General features: G+C 43.6%; 1 protein-coding gene across 3 annotated transcripts in view; it reads right to left on the minus strand.

Annotated features, from left to right (window-relative positions):
* Positions 1–25,199, minus strand: part of HMGA2 (high mobility group AT-hook 2) — a 381,404-nt gene that overhangs the window by 285,158 nt on the left and 71,047 nt on the right. For all 3 annotated transcript variants that reach the window (XM_029616846.1, XM_029616844.1, XM_029616847.1), the window contains exon 3: positions 9,694–9,744. In XM_029616846.1, the coding sequence (XP_029472706.1) occupies positions 9,694–9,744 (51 nt within the window). The remainder of the gene's footprint in view (positions 1–9,693; positions 9,745–25,199) is intronic.

The following is a 25,199-nucleotide window of genomic DNA, read 5'->3' on the forward strand; positions in this document are numbered from 1 at the left end:
TGTTTAAAGCAATTTGTAAAATACAACACACATAGGACCGGATTTTAATACCTACGCATGCGCATAGATTTTAAAACATGTGCGCATGTGTACATGCGCTGAGCCTATTTTTAAAAAGTCCGGCCACGTGCGTAAAGCCCCTGGACACGAGTAAGTCCTGGGGCTTCAGAAAAGGGGCGGGGAGGGCAAGGGTATGTAGAAAGTCCGTCTATTTTTTCTAATAATAGATGGACTTTCTACAGGGTCAGAGGCTCCCAGCAGGCTGCTGGCGTGCACAACCTGCACTTGCCCCAAGGCAGGCGCAAAAGGGTAGACACAGGTTGGGGGGGGGGTCTAGGTTAGGGTTAGGGGGCAGTTAGTTTAGGGGGTTGGGAAGTTCCCTGCCAGGCCGCTCTGAAATCGGAGCGGCTTGGAAGGGAACGGGTGAAGGCCGCAGGCGTCGGCAGGCGCAAGTTGCACTAATGTGCACCCCCTTGCACGTGCCAACCCCCGATTTTATAACATGCGTGCACTGGCGCGCGCATGTCATAAAAATCGTGCGTTCATGTGTGCACATGAACATGGGTGCACGGGTATAGGTCTGAAAATCTACCCCATAGTTTGTCCATTAGGGAAGGATATATCATTATCATTAGGCAAAGTGCAAGAAGGTTTAAAGATGCTGCTAGACTGGATGGCAGAAAACAAGTTAGTTTTAAATGAGGGAAAGACAGAATGAAAGCATGATTTTTTACTGCTACAGAGTTAGATTGACCTTTATGGTTGGAAGTGGGCAAGATTTCATGTGTCCGTGCACTGGTTGTTCGAAACCTAGAAATACAGTACGATGACAAATTATCTTTTGAAGTTCAGATTTCTTTGATGGTGCAGAAGGTGTTTTTGAAATAAAGGCAACTAAAGAGAATTAGGCATTTCGGATAATAATACAGGCATTAGTTATGTCAATATTTGATTACTGCAATGAAGTCTTGATGGGGATGTCAATGAAAAACATTCAATGGCTCCAGGTAATGCAGAATATGGCAGCCAGATTGGTTTTTGGCTGCCCAAAAAGACTCAGTGACGAACCACTTCTAAATCAACTACATTGGCTCCACATTAAGGAAAGGCGCCCTACGCGTGCCAAAGCCAGGAGATATAAGACCATCTCAGGCCAGCACATTCCGTGCAGATTTTAAGAGGCACCCGATTACGCCTGTATCTCCTGGTATGCGCACAAATTGGGAAGTCAAAAAAGGGGCGGGCATGGGCGTTCTGGGATTGTAACCTGAAATATACGCATGCCGGGGTCCACAACTGCATAACTTTACTTCTGCTATGGATGGCAAGTAAATTTTAAAATAAAAAAAACAGGGCTAGTCAGCAGGGTTCAAAGGGGCAGGGCTAATAGGGTAAAAGGGAGGCTAGCTAGGGGGGTTAATAAGTCTTATCCTTTACTGGGGTGAAATGGGAACGAACTGGGGAAATGGGTATTTGCATCGGTGCACATGCCTAGCAAAATCCCCCCACTTACATGGCAGAGTTGGTATTTGCGCGTACATGCACCCATCCATATAAAACTGTGCACGCAAGAATACGTGTACAGCTGATTTTATAAAATGTGCGTACATACATGCGTATGTTATAAAATGGCTGCATCCATTCACGTAAGCCGGCATACACGCAAACATGTATAACCATGCAGCTATTTAAAAGTTACTGACTAAGATCCTGACCCTCATGTATAAGGTGACCTGGGATGAGGGAGCAAATTATTTACCTAGACAAGACCAAGGTGAAATTTACATTCGCCTAATGGTCCTCTGTTTGTAGTGCTCTGGGTTAAAGAGATTTAAAAAAAAGAGGTGTTTTGAAAGAAGATGTTCTTGGTGTATGGGCCTGTGCTTTGCAATTCAGCCACTGGATTTTAGGCTGGAGTCTAATTATTTATCATTTAGAAAAAAAGTGAAGGCATGGCTCTATCCTACATTGTAATAGGTTTGACTGCTTTGTTTTTATGCATTTTGAGATTTGTATTATGTCAATTTTAAATTCTTATGCTTTTACTGATTGTATTTGAAAGGTTGTAAACTGTTTGTACAGTATAAAAAAAATCCTGGAAATAAATAAATAAATAAATGACATTGTTATTAGGTGGGGGGGGGGGGGGGTTTTATCCATTAAACTAAACAATTCTGCCAAAAATTTCTGCTTCAAAAACAAAGTCTTGTCAATCTAAGAAGTTAATATAATGTCTCATCTGACAGTAGGCAAAGAAATATTTCTGATCAAAATCAAATTCCCTTTGAAATTCCTGGAATGATAAGAACTGATCATCATCATTCAATAATTATGACACAACATTAAGGCCAGCGCTATCCCTGTCTCTAAAAAAAAAAAAAAAAAATCTAGATTGATCTCTAGAATCAAAATTTGCTTGCTCCTAATAGGCAAGTAATAGGAAAAAGACCAGCTCACCTTCAAACACTGACAAAGCCATTTTTAAGTTCTATAGCCAGTCCTAATAAGAATATTTAATCTAACATGTACTGGGAGTTTAGAAGGAACTTAATGTATAAGAAAGCGTAGAGCTAATGGCACCACCACCTCCTCCTCCACTTCAAGCAGAGAGCACTAAGAGGTATCTACAAGTCAGTCCCTAAGGGCTCGATTTTAAATGAAGCGCGCGCACACATGGATGCGCTTATCTTATAACATGCGTGCACCAGCGCGCGCATGTTATAAAATCCAATGGCCGCGCACACATGCGCGACGGATTTTAAAATCTGCGCGTGCATGTGCGGGCGGCCCACAACTCACATGTGCAGGGAGGGAAATTTTACAAAGCGACGTGTGGGGACGCAATCAGGCCTCTCCCAGTCCGCTCCAATTAAGGAGCGGACTGGGAGGGAACCTACCTACACCTAACTCTATCCTTCCTCCCTCTTCCCCTCTCCTCCCCGCCCCTAAACCTACCCTAAGTATCCCTAATTTTTTTTATTTTAATACTTACTGCTCCTCCAGTGCAGAAGTAATCTCTGAGTGCCGGCCGGCTGCCGGCGCGCACTTCCCCAGGACAGTGTCTAATGGCTCTGTCCCGGCACACACCCCCACCCCGCGGGCCACCCCTTTTCCCTCGGCCGGCACTTCTGCGCGTACCGGGGTTTATGCGCGTGGCCGGGCCTGTTGTAAAATGCGCACGGTGCGCACAAGGCCCAGCCACGCGCGTAAACTCCGAAATTTACGTGCACAGCCCTTTTAAAATCCAGGCTTAAGTATCACAAATTACATGCCATAATATAGCGTTTTAGATTGGGCAAAGCCAAGCCACCATATTCCCATGGCCTCATCAGTAATGAAAGATATAAATCGAGCCTTTTGACTCCTCCAAAGAAAATGCCTTGCATGCTTCTCAAAGGACAAATAAAAAAAACCTTCCCCACCCGCTTTTTTGCAATTTTTGATGTCCCACATCATCTGTATGTGTTTCCTGTTTAAAAAAAAAAAAAGCTATTGCTTTAAATCTCTTTAAGGCTTGGAGTACTTTATAACTTTTAATCACAGATCCTATCCCTGAAATATTCCAAGCTATATACCTTATATCATGAGCAGATGCCATAGATGATCTTGATAAGAACAAAATTTTCATTCTGCCTATTACCATTCCCAGGTTTCCAAGCCTGTACGTCGGACACAAAACCTTCCATAAAATTGCATAGTTGCACATCTGTAATTCCAACAAAATCCTACTCTATTCCCCCCTCCCCCAACCTCAACCCATCCTCCCACCTCCTCCCACCCCCCAAACATTATAAGAGAGCCTTCTAGCTTTTAGCTAGGGTGAGACACCCGTGGAACACGTGGGGCTGCACCCTCATTAGAACCAGGTCCAACATAGAACAAAGAAAATGAGTCCTCATGTAAAATAGAATTTAAATATGCAATAAAGAATTTACCCAATACTATGCTTCATTTCTTCAAAACGCGGCTGCGAGAATCCTGACGAATACCAATCGGAGAGAACACATCTCTCCTATACTAAAAGATCTTCATTGGCTCCCAGTAAACTTTAGGATTCTCCATAAATCTCTTACAATTATTCACAAAAGTATACACCATCAGACCCCTCTTGACCTGCTACACCCTCTCAAACTTCACTCCACGACCAGACCCTTAAGGGAAGCTTACAAAGGATCCTTACACGTCCCTCCAATCAAAGCGGTGCACCAATCAAACATCAGAGACCGGGCATTCTCAACAATAGGTCCCTCCATCTGGAACACCATGCCACCGGACCTCAGGCAGGAAACCTGTCTTATAACTTTTAAAAAGAAACTTAAGACTTGGCTTTTCTGTCGAGCCTTTCCTGTTCCTAAGCCAATAGCTTGACTTAGAATTGTTCCCAACTCTACTGTGATTAAACAAACACTAAGTATTCATATACGTTATATTGTGGTGGACCCCTCCCACACCATCCTCTGTATAAAGTTAATTATCTCATCTTTGCTCTCCCCTCTTTATTTCCGATCTCCAGTTTTTGCGCCCCCTGTTATAATTTAACTTTTTGCTTCCTCAATCTATGTCTCTTGTTAATTGTTAATTGTTACGGTTAACCGCTTGTTCAATGTAAACCGAGTTGATTTGATTTGTATCAAAAAAGTCGGTATATAAAAGCCTTAAATAAATAAATAAAATAAATTTCAGCAAAGGTATTAATGGGTTCTAGAAAACTTTCTTCTCCCCAACCCTAAATGTGAATCTATAAAAAAAAGCTGATACAGAAACAATACCAGTTACATAATTATAAAAACTCAATTCTTATGGTTCCTCCTCCAGTTGAACTTCAGAATTATAAAAATATTTGCTTCTGTTACAAAAGATCAACTGCAACAACAGTATATTAGGGTCTCATTTGCTATTGCAAACCAGAGACACTGCACTGATGGCACAGCCCTTCACTAAGGACAATCCTCTAAGTAGCACAAATGCAAGAAAGCTCATTTCTGAAAGATTTTCTAAAGTTCAAAACAACCTGCAGTTTAAACCAAAGTCTCATGGTGCTTAAACGCAAATGTAACTTTTACTCCTGAAGAAGGATGTTTATCTGAAACCTTGTAATGTCAGGTCGAAGTTAAGGGCTGCACAGAAGACCGAGTTGGTCTATGTGCATCGGCGCTCAGAAATTACTGTCTCCGCCTTCAAATTCAACATGTTCAAGATAAAAACCATTGAAAAATAAAAACTTATTTGCAAAAGAAAAATGTATATAAAAACATTTCATTACGGCTGGCCTACGATATCAATAGTGGATTTTTACACAGTGACTGATGATTATACTCCAGCACATCTATTTATCAGGAACTCGGAAGTCTCCTTGCCTGAAAAGTGCAATATGAAGGATAACCACAATTTTTTGAATCGTGGAGCTTATCACATTTTCCAAGATATAATATATTTTGAGTGAGATTGCAACTGTAGATTAATGCCCAGCAAACATTTCCCTCAGATTCCGAATTAACACCACCACAAAAAATATGATATCAGAAGAGAAAGACTGACTATTATCCCCATCCAAGTTGCCCAAAAATAATTGCCCCGCTTCCACCATTTCACAAATCACCGGTTTATTTTGCTAAATCTGGCACAGCCACACTGGGAAGTACAAAGTGCAACAAATCTTTTTTTAATCAATTGAGCAAAGACGGGGGAATGCCTTGTGGCAGGCGGCAACCGCAGTGGCGCAATCCTGGAAAATGAGAATCTTGTGAATTTCATATTCCAAGGATCCTACTTTGTAATAAGCTTCCATAATCTCCAATTTATTACAGGCTGAGGCTGGTTATCTGATGTTACACACTACCCTAGCCTGTGCACCTTTTCAAAATGGAAAGGGTACTGCTTGTCACTCAAATCCAGAGCATGTGACAGCCAGAATTCCAAAACATTTACTAACTCCATCTCAGAAATCAATTCAGGCAAATCAATAAATAGCTAATTATTTCTTATTGACCTATTCCCAAGGTCATCAATTTTGTCTCGGTATTAGGTCACTTTTGTTTTTTTAATAATTTGTAACTCCATCTCCCAGTTCTGTATGCGATCCTCTATGGCTCTTATACAAGTCTCAGTTTCTTGGAGCCATTTTTTTTAATGTCCAAATAAAGTATGAACTTCATCAAATTTCTCATAGATCTTTTCAAATTTTTCCTCTAACTGCAATGCAACCGATTGAGCTATATCAATCAGTGCAGGTTCAAAAGGAGCTGGATAAGGTGCCTCGTTTCGCAAGCCCCATCTTTAATTCACCCAATCTGCTCTTCTCCTCGTCTTTCATAGCAATTTCACCACACATTCATGGCAAGTCCCTTCAGTCTTATATTTTAGCATTTAAAAACCAACTCCAAAGGAAGGTAGGCGGGTTATGATAAGTCTGACATCCTTCTGTCCTCAGAGAACACCTGTTATAGGTAAGCAACTCTGCTTTCAACGAGGACAAGGAGGATGGCAGTCTTCACAGATGGGGAATCCCTAGCTACTGGCTGCCCCCAACAAAAAACCAAGGGGATAACAATATCAAGTGCCAAAGGGCAAAATATTTTTGTTGGCAACAAGCCTTTTCTCCATTATATATTTAACATAAGAGAGGCAGCTTGGAACAAAAAAAAACCAGGCCCTAGAAGGGAAACAAGTTGGGTTCTACATCGCAAACAAATTCTGCAGGACAGACTGCCAAACCTACTGTTGCATCGGCCATCCCTGTCCACACAATAGTGAGATATGAACTCCATGTCACAGCCTTGCAGATCTCCTCCACAGTGACTGATCGCAAGCGAGCTACTGACATTGTTATGGCTCGGCCAGAGTGAGCCTTGACATGGCCACCAGATTCAAGTATGGGTGGGTGTTACAGAAGGAGATGCAATCTGCTATCTAATTAGATATAGTCCGGCAAAGGTAACCCCCAGTCTGTTTCTGTCAAAAATAGTAAAGAATTGAGTGGACTTTCTATGGACTTCAGTCTGCGAAGGCTCTTTTGCAGTCCAAACTGTGCAATTATTGTTCAACTTGGTAAACATGTGGCTTGGGAAAAAAGTGTTGGAAGGACAATTGACTGGTTAAAATGGAATTCAAGACCAGACTCAAACACACATAGAAGGTAATCCCTCCGATGTAGATGGCATTCCCTCTACTAATGCAGCTCAGAGACCCTTTGATGTTGATGCCTCCAATGCTGATGTCAATGGATCGGTCCTTCCAATGCCAGAAATATTTTTGCATGAGTTTCATTCAGGACTGGCTTCCTTTCTGGATCATGGTCACACATTTGCGATACCCCTGGATATCATGCGATGCCCACAGGATAAATCTATCATGGAGTCCATGATAGACATAGTCCTTGCACACCAAGGGCCAGATTTTAATATCTACGCCTGATTTTATAACATGCGCACGCAGCCGCGCATGTTATAGAATCCGGGGTCGGCGCGCACAAGGGGGTGCACACTTGTGCACCTTGCGCACACCAAGCCCTAGGGGAGCCCCGATGGCTTTCCCCGTTCCCTCCGAGGCCACTGCGAAATTGGAGCGGCCTCGGAGGTAACTTTCCTTCCGCCCCCTCACCTTCCCTCCCTTATCTAACCCGTCCCCCAGCCCTACCTAAATCCCCCCCCCCCCCCCCACCTTTGTTATGTTATTTACGCCTGCCTCTGGGCAGGCGTAGGTTGAGCGTGCCGGCCAAGTGCCGGTGCGCAATCCCCGGGCCCAGCAGGAATGGAGAGGCCTCTGTCCATGTCATGCCCCAGACCGCCCCGCCCACACCCTGCCCATTTTTTCAAGCCCCGGGACTTACACGAGTCCTGGGGCTTGCGCTCGTCGCCGGGCCTATGCAAAATAGGCTCGGCGCACACAGGAGCGGGTTTTCGGGGTTACGCGCGTAACCCTTTGAAAATCCACCCCCAAGTGTATCACTGGAACCCATCAGACATGATCACTGAAATAAAAGGGAAGCAAAATGAAACTCGATGGTGGCAGGGACTCAGGGGCTTGGCAGGCACCGAAGGCACACCTCTGCGTAAGCAAGACTGGAACAAATTGAAATTTCAAAAAAGATGGCCAAAAAAAAAATCTTATCTACGATAACTATGTGGCACAAAACCATAGGATCCCATGATGAATGATGCTGCAAATCTGACAAGAATCCAAGGTGGTTTGGAAAATAGGAGCATGAGGCACCATAACCGTGACTTGCAGGCTCTTCGTTAAAGCAAATATTGAAGAGAGAGACACCTCATGGGCATGTGGATTAATGGCTTGCTCGGTGTGGCACCACCAAAGTTCTAGAAACTTTACTATAAGTTTTCCATACCAGGCTACCATATGTGAGGAGTGCTATCCTGCTTGTCCTCAAAGAACACAATATAATCACCGTCTTTGAGTAAAAGTTAATTTATAATGCAATAAAGAAAAAACGTATTAAAAAATGCAAATTTTTTTTATATTTTTATGTGTATTTATCCCATTATATGGCTTGGTGTCTCTAGATTGTTCTCTCCCTGCTTGACCTCTCCTCCTCTTTGTATCAGTTCCCCAGATCACTTACTATCCTCCCCTCCCCCAGGATTGATCCCTCTCCCATCCCTTTCCCCCTTAAAATTTTTCTCTCTGCCCCACCAGGCTCAAGCCCTCGAAGAGGCTTGAAACCCTCCCCAGCTTTCTGTCTCTGCTCTCCCACCCCCTGTTCTCACCTCTCACTCCAGCAGCCCCCCCCCCCCCCAGCTTTCTCCCTATCTATCCCCTCCAGACTTGGCTCCTGAGGTGAGGGAAGACAGAAAGTGCCCCTTCCCCCAGTTCTCTCCATTCATCCCAGCAAGATCCCCTAGCTTTTCTCTGCCACTCCCTCTTTATCAAGACCCTCAGCTATCTCCCTCCAATCCCCCAAGCTCGCTACCTCATGTCTTCAGGCTCCAACAGACCCCACTGCTCCCTCCTTTGTTAAGGCCATGTAGGCCAAGGCTGATGCAGGCTCATCTCTTCTGGCCTGCATGCTCCAATGCTGACTCTCGCAACTGTTTTCCGGTCCATGTAGGTCAGCCCACCATTGCTCCTTTCTTAATTTCCAGCTGACACCAAGGTTATTCCTTCCTCTCTTTCAACCCATGCAGGCCTCCACTGTCATTGCTATTGCTGCTTTCTGATCCTTGTTCCTTATTCTATGAGGCAAATGCAGGTCTATGTAGAATTCCCCCAGGACTACCCACAGAAAGAGATTATAGCAGACATCACTTGTTTTGGGGCAGTAACAGAAAGAGAAGTTTGAAATAATGGACTACAGGAGTCTGCAGATAAACAGACCTAAACTGATAAGCAAAATATGGGAAATGCAGAAAAAAATAGTTTTAGATTCATTTAATGTTGTAGTGTTTGTACGTATTAGTTTCATGTTTATGTTTTAATGCTGCGATCCGCTTGGAATGGTTTGAACTAGAATGGGCGGGATATATAGATTTTATATAGATAGTGACAGGGCAGACTATAAACACTTTAAATAAATAGATTCTAAATGGAAAATCTAAACATTTTTATGAGACTTTTCCTTTGATTTGGAAATTACAAACAGAAAGAATAAATTGCCCTCATTAGAACATTTAAAGTATTTTGTTAAACCATACATTATTTTATGACATAATTTGTAGTGATAGGAAGAGGAAAACATACCCATTTTCTAGGTCGGCCTCTTGGTCGTTTTTCCCCAGTGGTCTCTGCTTTCTGAAAGATAAAAAATAAAGCATCACTTTAATAATCAGTTATTTAAATCTCAGTCACTAAGAGAATATTTTTTTGTAATATAATCTGTTATGTATATGCTGCACATAAACCTGATTTAGGAATGGAAATGGGGTCTGAAAATGTCATACCCTATTTGCAGATAAAGTTACATGCAGGAGAGGAGTTACAGGGCATGGACCTGGAAAGACGTTTGCACTTACATATGTACTTTGTTTAGTTTCAAAAAGTACACTCATACTTTCCCAGAAGCAGTCTACACACGAATGGCAGGTGGAGGTCTGAGCATGTACCTTTCCTAAGTCAATTTTCCCTTTGAAAACGGATGTAGAGTCTTAAGGTAAAAAGTACCCAGACCCTTTACATTTCTGCACAGTATGAAGGTTGTCCCCTAAATGCATAGAAGTAAACCTGCTTCTCTTTCCATAAGAACATAAGAACATAAGAAAATGCCATACTGGGTCAGACCAAGGGTCCATCAAGCCCAGCATCCTGTTTCCAACAGTGGCCAATCCAGGCCACAAGAACCTGACAAGTACCCTTCCCCTTATCCCCACTTTCTCAGTGTCATGAATCAGATTACATTCTTGTTTCTATCATGTTATATAGCACTGACTTAAAGATATTAAAGCCCCTATTGTATAGCAGAAAGAGAGAAAGAAAGAAACTGCTTAACTATATTACTCATGTTTCTAGTCTATTAAATTAATATTTTTTTTTTAAATACATGAGGAGGATATTAATAAAAATTAAATATTTTGTCTTGGAAAAATATTTCAAGAGTTAATTAAAGGAAAAACAAATTAAAAAGAAAGAACATAAAAATTCAAGTAAATATATGTGAGCAAAACAATCAGCATAATTTTGAGCATCAAACACAGTACATTAAAGGAAATAATACTAATACTCAGGTGGAAAAAGCTCATACGCCAGGGTGTCCAAATTGGCTCCTAGCACCTACCACTAGGCCACCAAGAAGAGAAGAAGCTGGCTGGAGGGGGAGGTGGGAAGAGGGAAGGAGGCTGACTGGCAGGAAAGGAGAGAAAAGGTCTGGCTAACGGTTAACAGAATGGATTAAATATGAGGAGAAGGAAAATAGAGGGAAGGTAGAGCAAAGAAAAGCAAAAACAAAATAACAGGCCAAAAGAGAAAAAGGAACAAAAAACAGTAAGTAAAAAATAAATTTTTGGTTGGTGCTCAAGTTTTCTACATCTCTTTCATCTCTGGTAATATTCAATAAGCACTATCAGTCTGCAGAGCTCTAACCATTAAACTGGATTACGGTTCCACCCAAAAATCTTAAAAAGGATAATTGTTAAACAGCTACATACAAACTATACATAATTTTACACAAAAATTCAGACTATAACAATCTAAAATTATTTAGACCATTGTGCTGCCACCACCCATCCCCTACTTGCTCTCGAATAAAGGAGTGGCCACCATGATATTGTTTCACATTCTACATTCAGCTATTGCTATATTCCAAATGCCTGCTGAAAGAAGGTGGCTTTTACCATTTTCCTGAACTTTAGAAGCCCAGTTTCAACCTTCAAACACCCTGGTAAAGAATTCCAAATTGTTGGCCCCTCCACATAGCACAGTCTCTCTCTTGATTCGTCCAATTGAATTAATTTGAAAGATGATACATCCAATAGCATTTGCAAGCTAGATCTCAATGCCCTAGTACAGAGCTTTCCAAAGTGTGTGTCGCGACACTTTAGTGTGTCACCTGCAATGTGCCGGTGTGTCGCGCAAGTCCGGTGCACGTGACGGGGCGGAGCAAGTGGGAGCCAATGCGGCCGCCGGTGGACCTCATCCCACTGGCGGCTGAGTAGTTAAACATCGCTGTGCTGTGCCGGAGACGCACAGCAGGAAGATCGGCAGGGTCGTGGTGGAGCTCACGTCACCACGGCCCGAAAAACAAGGTCACGTCGAAACGTGCAGGTGCTCCTCCTCCTTCCTGCCCACGCAGCCCGGGAAGAAAAATGTTGCCGGAGCCGCGTGGGCAGGAAGGAGGAGGAGCGTCAGCCACGTGCAGAAGAGGAGCAGCGTTGTTGCAGCCGGCTGAGCAGAGGAGGAGGCCCGGTAGCAGGGTCCCCACCGCGGATTGGCCCGAGAAGATCAGGGCCGCTGCAGAGCCCATCCTGCAGCGGCCCGTGAAGAGGAGGCCCAGAGGTAAGAGAGAGGCTGAGGGCCCATAGAGTGCGTGTATGAGCTGAATTGAGAGATTGTGTGCGTGTATGAGCTGAGTTGAGAGATTGTGTGCCTGTGTGTGGGACTGAGGACCTGAATGTTTGCAGAGACAGCATGTGACAGTGAGAGCCTGTGTGTATGAATGATTGTATGAGAGAGAGCATGTGACAGTGACAGCCTGTGTGTATGAATGATTGTATGAGAGAGAGCATGTGACAGTGACAGCCTGTGTGTATAAATGATTGTATGAGAGAGAGCATGTGACAGTGACAGCCTGTGTGTATGAATGATTGTATGAGAGAGAGCATGTGACAGTGAGAGCCTGTGCTTGAGCAAGACAGCATGTGGGAGTGAGACAGAGCCTGTGTGTGTGAGAGTCAGACAGCATGTGCCAGTGAGAGACTGTGTGTATGAATGATTGTATGAGAGAGAGCATGTGAGAGTGAGAGCCTGTGTGTATGGATGATTGTATGAGAGAGAGCATGTGACAGTGAGAGCCTGTGTGTATGAATGATTGTATGAGAGAGAGCATGTGACAGTGAGAGCCTGTGCTTGAGCAAGACAGCATGTGGGAGTGAGACAGAGCCTGTGTGTGTGTGAGAGTCAGACAGCATGTGCCAGTGAGAGACTGTGTGTATGAATGATTGTATGAGAGAGAGCATGTGAGAGTGAGAGCCTGTGTGTGTGTGTGTGTGTGTGTGTGTGAGAGAGAGAAAACATGTGAGAATGAGAACCTGACTGTGTGTTTGAGGGAAGACGATAGATGGAGAGAAAAGAAATAGAAAAAAAGACAATATGTGAGGAATTGGCAAAAAAATAAGAAAGGGGAGGTGGAACAAAAAAGCCTGTGACCAACCGATTAGAAAACTAAGATCAGACAGCAAAGGTAAAAAAAACAAAAAACTTTTTACTGATTGGCACATGTAATCTTTAGTAATGTGCAAGAGTAGCACTTTCTCTATGCGGATCTCACAATGTACAGGGAAGTGGAAACCCACGGGGCTAGCACAGAGAAGGCAGCAGAATGGGCTTCAGTGCCAGTAGCAGCAATCAGCGCCTCCCCAATAGGCATGCAGCATCACTGACAGTGGCAGCAGAGTAATGAGAGAGACTCTGAGGTTGCTGGCAAAAGAAAGAAAGAGGGTCTTGCCTTTAGTGTGTGCATGTGTATGAATGGGAGTCTGCCTGGGGGTGTATGTGTGTGAATGCATGGGTGCCTGCCTGAGGGTGTGTCTGTGTATGAGAATGTATGGGTGTCTTCCTGGGGTTTATATGTATGAGAATAGATGCCTGCCTGTGTGTGCTGTATGTGTGTGTGGTGTGTGTGTGTGTGTGTGTGTGTGAGAATGAATTGGTGCCTGCCTGGGGGTCTGTGTGTGTGAGAATGAATGTGTGCATGCCTGGGGGATGGTGAGGGAATGGTGTGAAAATGAGTGGGAGCCTGCCTGGGAGTCAGTTTCAGTGTGTGAGAATGACTGGGAGCTTGCCTGAGTGGGTGTGTTTGTGTGAGAATGATTGGGAACTTGCCTGGGGGGTGTGTTTGTGTGTATGTGAGGGAGCCAGAGAGAGTGAGAGCATGAGTGTGTATGAGAAAATCCAGGGGAGTAAGAGTTTGTGTGGGGGTTGTGTGTGGAGGCGCAGAGAGTGTCTTAGAGCCCGAGAGTGTCAGTGTCTGTGAGAGCGAGAGGTTATGGTGGGTATAAGAGCATGAATGTGTATGTATGTGACAGTGTATGTGTGAGAAAGAATGGACATGTGAGTATGTGTGAGAGAGAGAGGATAACCTCCTAATTCTTGACAATATCAGGGTAACTGGAAATCAAGAGCTCCCATGTATGGACAGCAGGGGCCTTTTAAAATCCTTATTAGTTTTAATTATTGGGTGTTATTTGATATATGTGCTGTTTTGAAATATTTTATTGGTGTTTGGGAAATTATAAAAAATGTATATGATTTTAATTAATAGAAATTCTATTTATCAGTAGTTTTAAAATATTCTTTTATTAGTATGGTTTTACTATTATAACTGATGCTTTATGTTTCTTGATTTTATTTGTTTTATGAGGAATGATGGTTCTGTTTTTCCATTGTTAATATACAGAGTCTGGCTTCTTGGGGTTTCCATTTCAGTTTTTTCTAATTTGTGCTCCTTTATTTTGTATTCTGTATTTGGTGACGGTCTGTCTCTGCTCTATGTGTGTAACCATGATGAGAGATTCTGCTAGCATAGGGATCTATAGCAATCAGGTTTGTTTTGTTTCCTCAGTAGGTGGTGTATTGGTATTCTAAGACCCAGTGTAATATTTACCCTTGCTTTTTCACAGGTAGGGTTATTGTTGTTTGAGTCCTTGGTGTTATTACTGTTATGTTACAATGGAATTGCAGTATAGATTTTGAGTATCTTTTTTGCGGGGTTTTGTGTTAGTTCACAATGTGCTTGGCAGTAGAACGTGGTTTGTGCTGCTGTTACTGTGAGGTGACACCAGAATTTGAAAATATCTTTTAGTATGATGAGCTGTAAGGAAAACATCCAAGCTCCATTGTTTGGGGGAATTTCAGTGGATGTGCAGGATTTATATTGACATTCTGTCCCTTCCTATAAATTCCAGACTTCACTCTCATAGCCATATAGAATTAGTTGAAAGAGGCTATCAAATAATTTTATAGTGTGAAACTGGCCAGCTTTTTAAAATTACGCAGAAGACCCTTTGGACTTTTTTATTAACACCAAATATTCAAAAGCTGTGTTCATCCCATCAAGCTCATATATCTCATTAAAGATGTAAATTGAATAACACAAAAACTTTGTTTTATTATTGTTACTCATAAATTATAAAAATAACATTAATCTTGGAATATTATATATTTTTAATATAAAAGGTTTTCACAAGATAGGTTGTGTTGTGAAACATTTTATTATGTATATATTTAAGGAAACATACATAAATTGTCGAAATACATTTCGTTCGTTTAACATTTAACCTCTGGTTTGCTAGTAGACTGAATTACTGTGTTCCGAAATTATGTTTGTCTAAAAAGTGTGTCACCAACATGAAAAGTTTGGAAAGCTCTGCCCTAGTAGGTTGATACAATTTCAATACTGAAATAAAACTACTTGGGACCAAACCGTTAATGCCCTTAAAGGCTAAAATTGCCACTTTGAATTTGATTCTCCAGACAACACGTAACCAATGGTACTTTTTTTTTTTTTTAAGTACAGTGTCACATGTTGATTAATCAGGATTCTAGCCACAGTTCGTACCACTGAATTCTAAACATATTGGAGTGTGCACATTCTTTTCTAATAGTAGGCAAGACCCTTTTATAATCCAAAGTGTGAAGGAGTTGTACTCCTTTTTGTGCATATGGACTTGGAAAGAAGGTAGGTAATACAATGGAGGACAACCGAAATGAATTTTCAGTTCTTTTTTTCTTTTTTTTGGCATCTTCTTTAAGGCAAAGAGGCAACTGCACAACAGCAAACTCCGGAGCTGCCTGAATTCTGTATTTCAGATCTAGTTTCCTAGTCAGAAGAATGTCAGAGATGGGCTGTAGCACAGAAGTTGTCAATGGTGTGGGTATAGCCAGAGAAATGCACACATATTCTCTGCTGTTTTTAATGATCTTTATTTACAGTGATATAAGACAGCAAACATTGGGCAGCAAACAATAAAGCAGGTGCCTTGAACTCGGGCAGTTTCTGGCTTAAACACATACTGGTTTACCCACCACACAGATAAGTGGTCTCTCTGTAGTCTGAGACTCCGTCAGCTCCCCGGGACCTATCTAACCTAAGCCCTTAGGTTTTTTGCTCAGGGTTTGAATTCCTCCCTCCTCCCAGGATTGCTTGGGGAGCCCAAGCTTAAAGAGGACTGGGCAAGACATCTGAACCTGGTCCTTTAAGGTAGACTGAGGGACACAGGTATACACTCCCTCATATATCCCCCACCCCCAGCTCAGCCTTGCTGGGATAAGCGTCCCTCTGTACAAGGGAGACCTCCCCTGACAGAGCATCAACTGTGGCATACTGTCTCTCTACTGTAGGTTCATGGACATCTTTGTCCAATTTTCTTCCAATGTATCACTGCCTTTTCAGCTTCTTCAGACTCTTGGATCTTCTCTGGCACCCTCTTCAGCCATAGCCTTGTAAACATTCCACCCTCCTCTGTGGGACTGGCACCCGGGTCATCACCTCGCCTCTCCAGGCCTGTGGACGGACCTTACCCTTCCCCAAGTTGTATTTGTCCTGACAGCAATGCCACCGGGGCTTATGAGGCTTAGCAACCTTATGAATGAGATCTGGGTCCTCCCACTGAAAGGGCACTTGAACCCCCAGATCCTCAGGGTAGTGGCTAAGCGATCCACTTGTAAGCTGATCAAAAAGGGCTTTGAAATTCAGGCAATCCTGCCCAATAATCACAGAATAAAGTAACCAGGAAAGTACTCTGAAATCCATCATCCCTTGATTGGCTGAGGTCTTCAGGTATACCCAGCAAGTGGGATATCATTGATGGTCCCCATGAACACATTTCAATGTCACTACTTTTCCAGCTTCACAATGGATCAGTTTCAGCAAATTGCTCCACACCAGCATTTTTAGACTACCAGAGTCCATTAGCGCTTGGTTGCAAACCCCATTCAGCTCCACTGGTATCACACATTTAGTGGCTTCATGGTTGGAGGCATCTACTAAGTTGCAACAATAGGAAGTTACAGCATTAGTGTCCATTGCCTCCAGTTCCCCATGGGAACAATCCTTCATGAAGTGTCCTCGCTCCCCACAGTGGAAGCATGTCAAGCCAACTGAAGGTTGCGGATGAGGTGACCGGCTCAATTGGGTATGTCCCAGAGGCTTCAGCATCCGTTGCTCGCGCTCTTTGTTGATGTGTTTCTCTCAGCAGGATGGTGGTGCAGCCTTGATCTGGGTCTAATGGTATGCCTCTGCTACCTCCAGGGCTTTTTTCATCATTAGGGCTGGATGCTGGCGCACTGAGACTGTCCTGGAACTGCTCCAGCAAAATTGTTTGGGTCACCTCCTCCCTGGTTTTCCCGTTCAGGAGCAGTTCAGGAGCAGCCACCTCCTGGTGGCATCCTTAAGGCGGTGGAACAAGTTCCTAGGGTTCTCTCTAGCCCTTAAAACTTCCCCCTCAAACCTTCTGCCAGAATGCTTCTGTGGTGATCCCTGCCCTTCCTAGGATCGTTGCCTTGACCTCCGGGTACATGGCCATCCCCTCTGGATTGGCCAGCTGATAGGCCTCTTGGCATGACCTAGTAAGAACATTTCCCAGGTAAACAGCCCACCTATCTTCAAGTCAGCCTGCCAGCCTTGCAGTACACACTCAAAGTTCTTCAAGAACCCCTCTGGATCCTCTCCCAGGGTCATCTTGAGGAGGATTGGCAACATTGGCGGTGGAAAGATCACAGCAGTTTGCACCACCTTGACTATCTGCTTATGCACAGCATGTTGCTGTGTCACTTATGCTTGTAACCTTTCCTGCTGGGTCATTTGCGCAGCTGCTGTTGGCCAGTGGCAAGTACTTGAACTACATGATTTCAGAACCGTCTTACAAGCCCTCATCTTTTCCAGTCTGGACTACTGCAACTCTCTCCTGATAGGTCTACCTAAAATGACCTTAAAACCACTGCAGCTACTTCAGAATGCCGCTGCCAGAGTCCTGACTGGTAAAAGAAAATCTGACCACATAACCCCCGTACTCAACAATTTACATTGGCTACCGGTAGAGAAAAGAATAGAGTTCAAAGTCCTTACAATTCTACACAAGACAATTCATAAAGTAGACTACACAGCCCTGGACAATATCATACATATACATAGGTCATTACGTACGACAAGGTCAGCAAGTAAACTTCATCTAGATGTTCCATCTCTACCACAAGCCAAATTGTCCTCCACAAGAAACAGAGCTATCTCCATCATTGGCCCGAAATTATGGAACTCCCTACCTCATCACCTGAGCTCTCAAGAAAACTTTAAATCTTTTAAAAAAGATCTTAAAACTTGGCTACTCAACCAAACACTCAAAGACAGTATATGATAAGACTGCAGTCCACTCCCTTGGCGTGTCCCACCTTGGCCATGCAATCTCCCTCCAACGACTACCACTTTGACTCACAGAAACCTTCTTGATTTTTTCTCTGTATCAGCTATCCCTTACATGCTTTGAGCACAGATATATACCTAACTATATTGTATTTATTGATTGATATTAATCTATTGTTCAGAACCAGTTTCTGTTTTTTCTGTTAAATGCTTTAAATGTAACAGGTTGTTGTAAATGTAAACCAGAGTGAAGGCAATTTCTGCTATACCTCGGTATATAAATAAATAAATAAAATACATGCTCCATTTTAAATGATTCTCCAGGTGTACGAGAGCTAATAAAACAAAAAAAAAAAAAAAATCTGCTGGCCTCTCTGGTCCTTATTTATTGCTTGACTCTGTCTTACCAGGTGGGGATGGCCACCTTGGCCTGCACACATGCACTGGGATAGAACCGAGAGGACCCCAGGAAAAAAGAGAAAAAAAACTGCAGTCTTTTTTTCTTCCCTTTGGTGCTCAGCAGAGCCACACCCTTTCTCCAACTGCTAAGCAGCTGCATAGCAAACAAACTGTTCCTCTTCATAGTCCTCCCTTGGACTGGTTTTTCCCTCTGTGCCTGGCTTAGAGGGATCTCATGTAGGACACCATATGTGGCACAGGAGCAATCAATGGCATGGGTACAGCCAGAGAAATGCACACATACACTCTGGCTGTGCTTTAAGTGCTCTTTATTTACAGTGATATGAGGCAGCAAACATTGGGCAGCAAACAATAAAGCAGGCACCTTGAACTTAGGCAGTCTCTGGCTTAAACACATACTGGTTTATCCACCTCAGAGATAAGTGGTCTCTCTGTGGTCTGAGACTCCATTAGCTCCCCAGGGCCCATCTAGCCTCTTCGGTTTTATTGTTCAGGGTTTGAATTCCTCCCTCCTCCCAGGATACCTTAGGGAGCCCAAGCTTAAGGAGGACCAGGCAGATATTTGAGCCTGGTCCTTTAAGGTAGACTGAGGTTAGACAGCTATACACTCCCTCACATAGGCATTTCCTACATTTTCACCTGTATTAGATTTAAAATGTTGTATAATGGAAGAGCCACTGGTTTTGACTGGGTGTCCAGTATAGGGAGCAGCTTGAAGACCTCAGAATTGGGATCTCAGTAGTTACATACATTGGCATCCAGTGCTGTTTACATCTTTACCATTCACAAACTCAGAATAAGTCAAGAACTCAGGACAGGAGATGTCAGTGAGGCACTAAAAATGGGTCAATGTGATCTGTAGATCCTTCTTTTGAAACTAATGCCAAAGGCAAATCTGGAGCATTGCTGGGTTGGTCCTGAGAAGACATACCTTGGTCAACTACATCTGACCAACCTGACTCTGCTGCAACTGCTTAGGATGATGAAGAACACTGTAGCAAGGGTTCTGATAATGTTTTCAGCCCTATTTGTGAAATTGGGTCTTCGCTTCAGGGGATCATCAGCAAATGTAGAGAAGAGTAGTTAGATTGTTCTCTCTCTAGGCAAAGAGAAAATAATTTTCACATCATCCCCGCAATCTGAACAAATGGGTGGCACGTTCTCTTACCTGCTAAGGTTCTCGTAATTGGAGGGGTGGTACCTGCCCTTTGTGCTGCTGATTTAGGGTGGCTTGCATAGAGGTGCATAGGCCAATGCGGCCTGAAGATTGTGATCCATGCTCAAAGAGTCGATGGCTTTGATGTTGTGTTATCTTAGAAGAAATTGTGATGCTGTGCGTTCTGGAGCTATGCATTGATAGATGAAGTATAAAATTGTGTTGATGCTTTGAGATGCGATGAAGAAGTACTTGGACCATATACCATGGGCCAAGAAGCATCCCGCATCGGGAGTGCATTAGTGCACCATGACAGACAATGCCAAAGCGCCACGCTTTACTTTTTTGGCGCAGGCTCCACCAGAGAATAATGCTGCTTTTTCTTCAAAGCAGGGCAGTTCACAGTACTTGACCCTGTGACTTCAATTGGGCCAATGGGGAAGATTTAGTGGAGCTCCTGCTCAACTATTTCCAGCGAGGCAGACAACACTGCACAACAGGCAAAGGTCATGTGGGAACTCCTGCATATGCTCAGCAGAGCTCAAAGTTCTACTACCTAGGGAAGATGGGTCTGTTTGTTGCCGCCAGATGACATCACTCACATGTAATGGCTTACTCAGCCTGTTTATTGAAGGAAAAATGAAATTAACCAGTTTACCAATTCTCTAAGTCGTTGAGACCCTCCTGGTTCTTCAGCCTTAACTCCCCCAGTTTACCCAGACCTCCCATTCAGTCAATACTACACAATAAACACATTTAACATCACTTTCGCCAGATAATTAGCATATGTAAAAATATGCAAGCAAGTTGATGAATCTAAACCCTTAAATGTATTTTAAAATAGCAACTTACGTGCATAAGGATTGGCCCTGCCCTAGAACTCCCCATTTTTACATGCATTAATGTGCACATGAGAGTAAAAATACACGTGTATTTTTAACTTTTATAAAATACAGAATACGTAAATGTATTTATATGTTTGTAAGGTATCAATTGTTAACGTTTGTCTTTTGTGATATTGTCTTAATATTTTATGATTATTTTGCTGTAATCCACACCGAACAATTGTCTGGAGGTTGGAGAATATAAGATTTTAAATAAATAAAACAGAGGCTAATTATGCACATATATGCTAATTTTTACATGTGCAACATTTTGAAAATTCACCTATTAAAGTTTACATACTCTCATTAACAAGTACTGATAAACAGAGTCCCACAGAAATTTGTGGAGAGCTGAGATAAGACCCCATAAAGAAGTCCATACTTAAAATTCTGTATACTAACTACCAAACCATATCTTCTAATTTTCTGATTATATGAAATGATCTTTTTGTTAATCAGGTAGAAACAAATCCTTTGCAATATGTAGAAAGCATATCTACCTAATCAGGATGAAGCAAAAAATGAGTACCAATTGCTAATAAAATAAAAGCAAATATATCTTCAAGATTTTGCTTTTTACTTGCTATCTGGATTATAAATTACTAACATTTGTCTAACCTTCTTCTGTTAGACCCAGGCATTTATATATACCTATGCTCAATTTCATCTCAAAGGGTAATTATCTCATTACAGAATTAATTTGCAATCAGCTGTAAACAGTATTACAAAACTATGCTCAGTGAATCCCACTACATAATTGCTTGATTTGAGAATCCATCTCTAGAAATCTTCATCATGGACTTTCTCTCCTCTGGTCTTGCAGGTCTAGAGGATAGCAAAAGTGCAAGAAAGAGGTTTAAGAATACACTTGCAGTCCTCAGATTCCACACAGAGGTAGGGGTGCCCTCCTGTTACATTCTGCAGCATCTGGAGCAGTTAGCCCAAACTGCAGTATTACAGAGATGGATTTAGAAATCTAAGATAGCTTTGCTGGAATTCGGGGTGCCAAACTGCTATGGTTGGGGGAAGCTGAGAGAAAGCATGGGAGGCTTAGAGGGGAGAAACAGAGGGAGGAGAGGAAGACAGCTGGTAGACAGGATGAGACAAAGCTGGAGGGTTAGAAAGGGACAATGTGGGTGAGAAATGGGAGAAATGGATGGAAAGGGGGATGAGGAAAAGAAGTTTAAAAGGTGCTGATGGAAGGAAGGAAATGGAGAAGGAAGAGGGATGGAACGATAGATGGAAAGTAGTAATAGGAAAGAAAGATGACAAACTGAAAGAAGAACAGAAAATAAAAATATGTGGGGGCAGCGCTAAGCACTGCTATGGAGAAGCTCCCTGGTTCAATCTAAGTCAGGTCTTTCACTCCTGAGTAGGCTAGGGATGCTTTAGAGGCAGCTGTAGTCATTGCTTAAGGATGATTCCTACAGGCTGGATTCAGGGCCTATGACTGCAAAATCCTAGAAGAAGCCTTGGTACATGGCCCCCAGCCCACAACTATCGTTACAATAACCAGAGTAGGCACATTATGGAGCAAGGGCGTTGATATAAAAGAGGGGGAAAGTCCTCGGTGAGAAGACACATAACACCAAGATCCTAGCTCTGGTTCCAACTGAACTGAGAGAGTACGAAGGAGCAAGAGGAAACCAGTGGGTCAAAAAATGAAAAAATAAATGAAACATATGAAAATGTAACATGAAAAGAAAAACAAGGAAGCAAGTCAGAAGATAGGCAAGAGCGGAAAGGAAAAAGACAAAAAGTACACAAAACCTTGTTTCAATTTATTATCAGTATCTCATCATTTTTTAGTATTTTAAATTCGACTGTGTGTATATTTTTCAAAATACGTAACTGCTGACAGCTACAGCTAATCAATGTAGTGATTTTACTATTTACAAGTAAAAAAATGTAGCAAATTATATTGTTTTATTTTTTTGAAGGGAAGAGGTTCAGAGCTGGCAGCTTATCAGATGCATGGAAAGAAGTGAGTGAAAGAAGAGCACAAGGAGGCAGAGATGAAAGGTTGGGAAAGATAAGGATAATGGAGGAGCAGGTGGGGCTCAGAGGGCGTAATCAGAGACTGGGGAATAAGAGCTGGGATGCAGGTGGGGATAAGCAGAGCACGGCTGAGGTCTCAGGGAGGAAGGCAGCTCCTGTAGGCAATACTGTCCAAATCTTGAGCTGAAACGAAGCAACACTCCGTAAATATACACTGGAGTACTGTATTCAGTTCAGGAGACCGTATCTACAAAGAGACGGAGACAAGATTGAAGCGGTGCAGAGAAGGGTGACCAGAAAGGTGGAGGGTCTTCATCGGATGTCATACGAGGAGAGATTGAAGAATCATAGGGGCGGATTTTCATACTCCGCGAATAGGCCTACTTTTGTTTGCGCTCCAGGCGCAAACAAAAGTACGCTGGATTTTAGTAGATACGCGCGGAGCCGCGCATATCTGCTAAAAACCTGGATCGGCGCGCGCAAGGCTATCGATTTTGTATAGCCGGCGTGCGCCGAGCCGCGCAGCCTACCCCCGTTCCCTCCGAGGCCGCTCCGAAATCGGAGCGGCCTCGGAGGGAACTTCCTTTTGCCCTCTCCTCACCTTCCCCTCCCTTCCCCTACCTAACCCACCCACCCGGCCCTGTCTAAGCCCCCACCTTACCTTTGTCGGGGGATTTACGCCTCCCAGAGGGAGGCGTAAATCCCCGCGCGCCAGCGGGCCTCTTGCGCGCCGAGCCGCGACCTGGGGGCGGGTACGGAGGGCGCGGCCACGCCCCCGGACCGCCCCGGGCCATAGCCACGCCCCCGTACCCGCCCCCAAAACGCTGCCGACACTCCCCGAAAACGCCGCGACGACTGGGACCGCCCCCGACACGCCCCCCTCGGAGAACCCCGGGACTTACGCGAGTCCCGGGGCTCTGCGCGCGCCGGTAGGCCTATGTAAAATAGGTGCACCGGCGCGCAGGGCCCTGCTCGCGTAAATCCAGGCGGATTTACGCGAGCAGAGCTCTTAAAATCCGCCCCTAAATATGTACACCCTGGAGGAAAGGAGGAGCAGGGGTGATATGATTCAGACTTTCAGATACTTGAAAAACTTTAACGATCCAAAGACGATGACAAACATTTTCCGTCAGAAAAAAATCAGCAGAACCAGAGGTCACGAGCTGAGGCTCCAAGGAGGAAGACTAAGAACCAATGTCAGGAAGTATTTCTTCACGGTGAGAGTGGTGGATGCCTGGAATGCCCTTCCGGAGGAAGTGGTGAAGTCCAAAACTGCGAAGGACTTCAAACGGGCGTGGGATAAACACTGTGGATCCATCAGGTCTAGAGGAAGCGTATAAAGAGGAGGCAGCAAAACACTGCACAGAGCGGCAGTAGCCACAGAGGCATTCACGGAGCAGGATGCCAGTGGCCAGTGGTTGGTGTTCCTCCTTCACAGAGCGGAAGGATGGAGGGCTGCCATCTCCAAATTAAAAAAGAAAAAAAACTACAACAAAACAGGGATGGGTTCATGGGCTATAGGTATTACCAATTATTAGGCTTATTCAATTACCAATTATTAGGCATTTCAATATTAGATGATAGTTAATGTGACCTTCAAGGCATACTTCACTTTCAATGCATATCCAGCATAGCTCTCTGCTACAACGGCAGGGGAGAAGAAAAACTAATACTTCACGCATATCCAGCATTGCTCTCTGCTTCAACAGCAGGGGAGAAGTAAAACTAATACTTCACGCATATCTCTGCTTCAACGGCAGAGAGCTATGCTGCCGCTTAACCAACTAATCAAACTTAATATTTCACTTGGAAGCAGCTCCATCACTGCTCTCTACATTAATGGTGGGGGTGAAAGGGAAATAGAACCTAAGGTTACTAAGAGCCAAGAGAAACAGATAAGTATGAGAAAAAAGAAGTGTGAAGCTTGCTGGGCAGACTGGATGGGCTGATTGGTCTTCTTCTGCTGTCATTTTCTATGTTTCTATAAATAAAGAGGATAGACTGTCTTCTCCTCTGTCAGTGTATGGTTGTGCAAGTGTGAAGTTATAATAAAGAGTTACTGTTTTAAGAAGACTAGAGTCTGTCTAGTTTGTCTGAGGAAATCACCACTCATTCCTACGCCACCCTAAAGAGTGAAGATTTTCAATGAGGGAAATCTACCTTTCAAAATTCTCCTTGAACTTTATACAAACAAAAATAAGAACATAAGAATATGCCATACTGGTGTTATGTGCGAGGAGGCCTTGAGAGGCCTTAGCAAACTGTTATGTGCGATGGAGACCTTGAGCATGGGAAAGCTCAGAGGCCTTCGCAAACTGTTATGTGCACGCAGGCTTTGGCTAGATGTAGCAAGAGATGAGCAGCTGCTGCACGAGAATAGGAGATGTGTGCCCTTGGACGTCGGTGAACCCAGAGAGGAGCTCAGGGGAAACACCGAGGCTGGTGAAACAGATCCGTGTCTGGGTCGAGGCCAAGCCCAGGCCCCTGCCGACCTGCATACCTCGGTGAGACCAACCACCCTTGGTTGGTCTCTGAGTGGTCCTCCGACTACTCCAAGCCCTTTCGGACCTGCCACTGGGAACGGCAATGGCAGCAGGCCGGACAGGAAATAAGGGCGGGCGAAGGCTCTGGAACATGAAGACTCAGACAAGACTTGGGACGTGTAGACTCAGACGAGAAGCTTGAGCATGAAGACTCAGGATCAAGGTTCAGGAACAAAGTC

The sequence above is a fragment of the Rhinatrema bivittatum genome, chromosome 9 (assembly GCF_901001135.1).
Source record: "Rhinatrema bivittatum chromosome 9, aRhiBiv1.1, whole genome shotgun sequence".
Lineage (NCBI taxonomy): Eukaryota > Metazoa > Chordata > Amphibia > Gymnophiona > Rhinatrematidae > Rhinatrema > Rhinatrema bivittatum.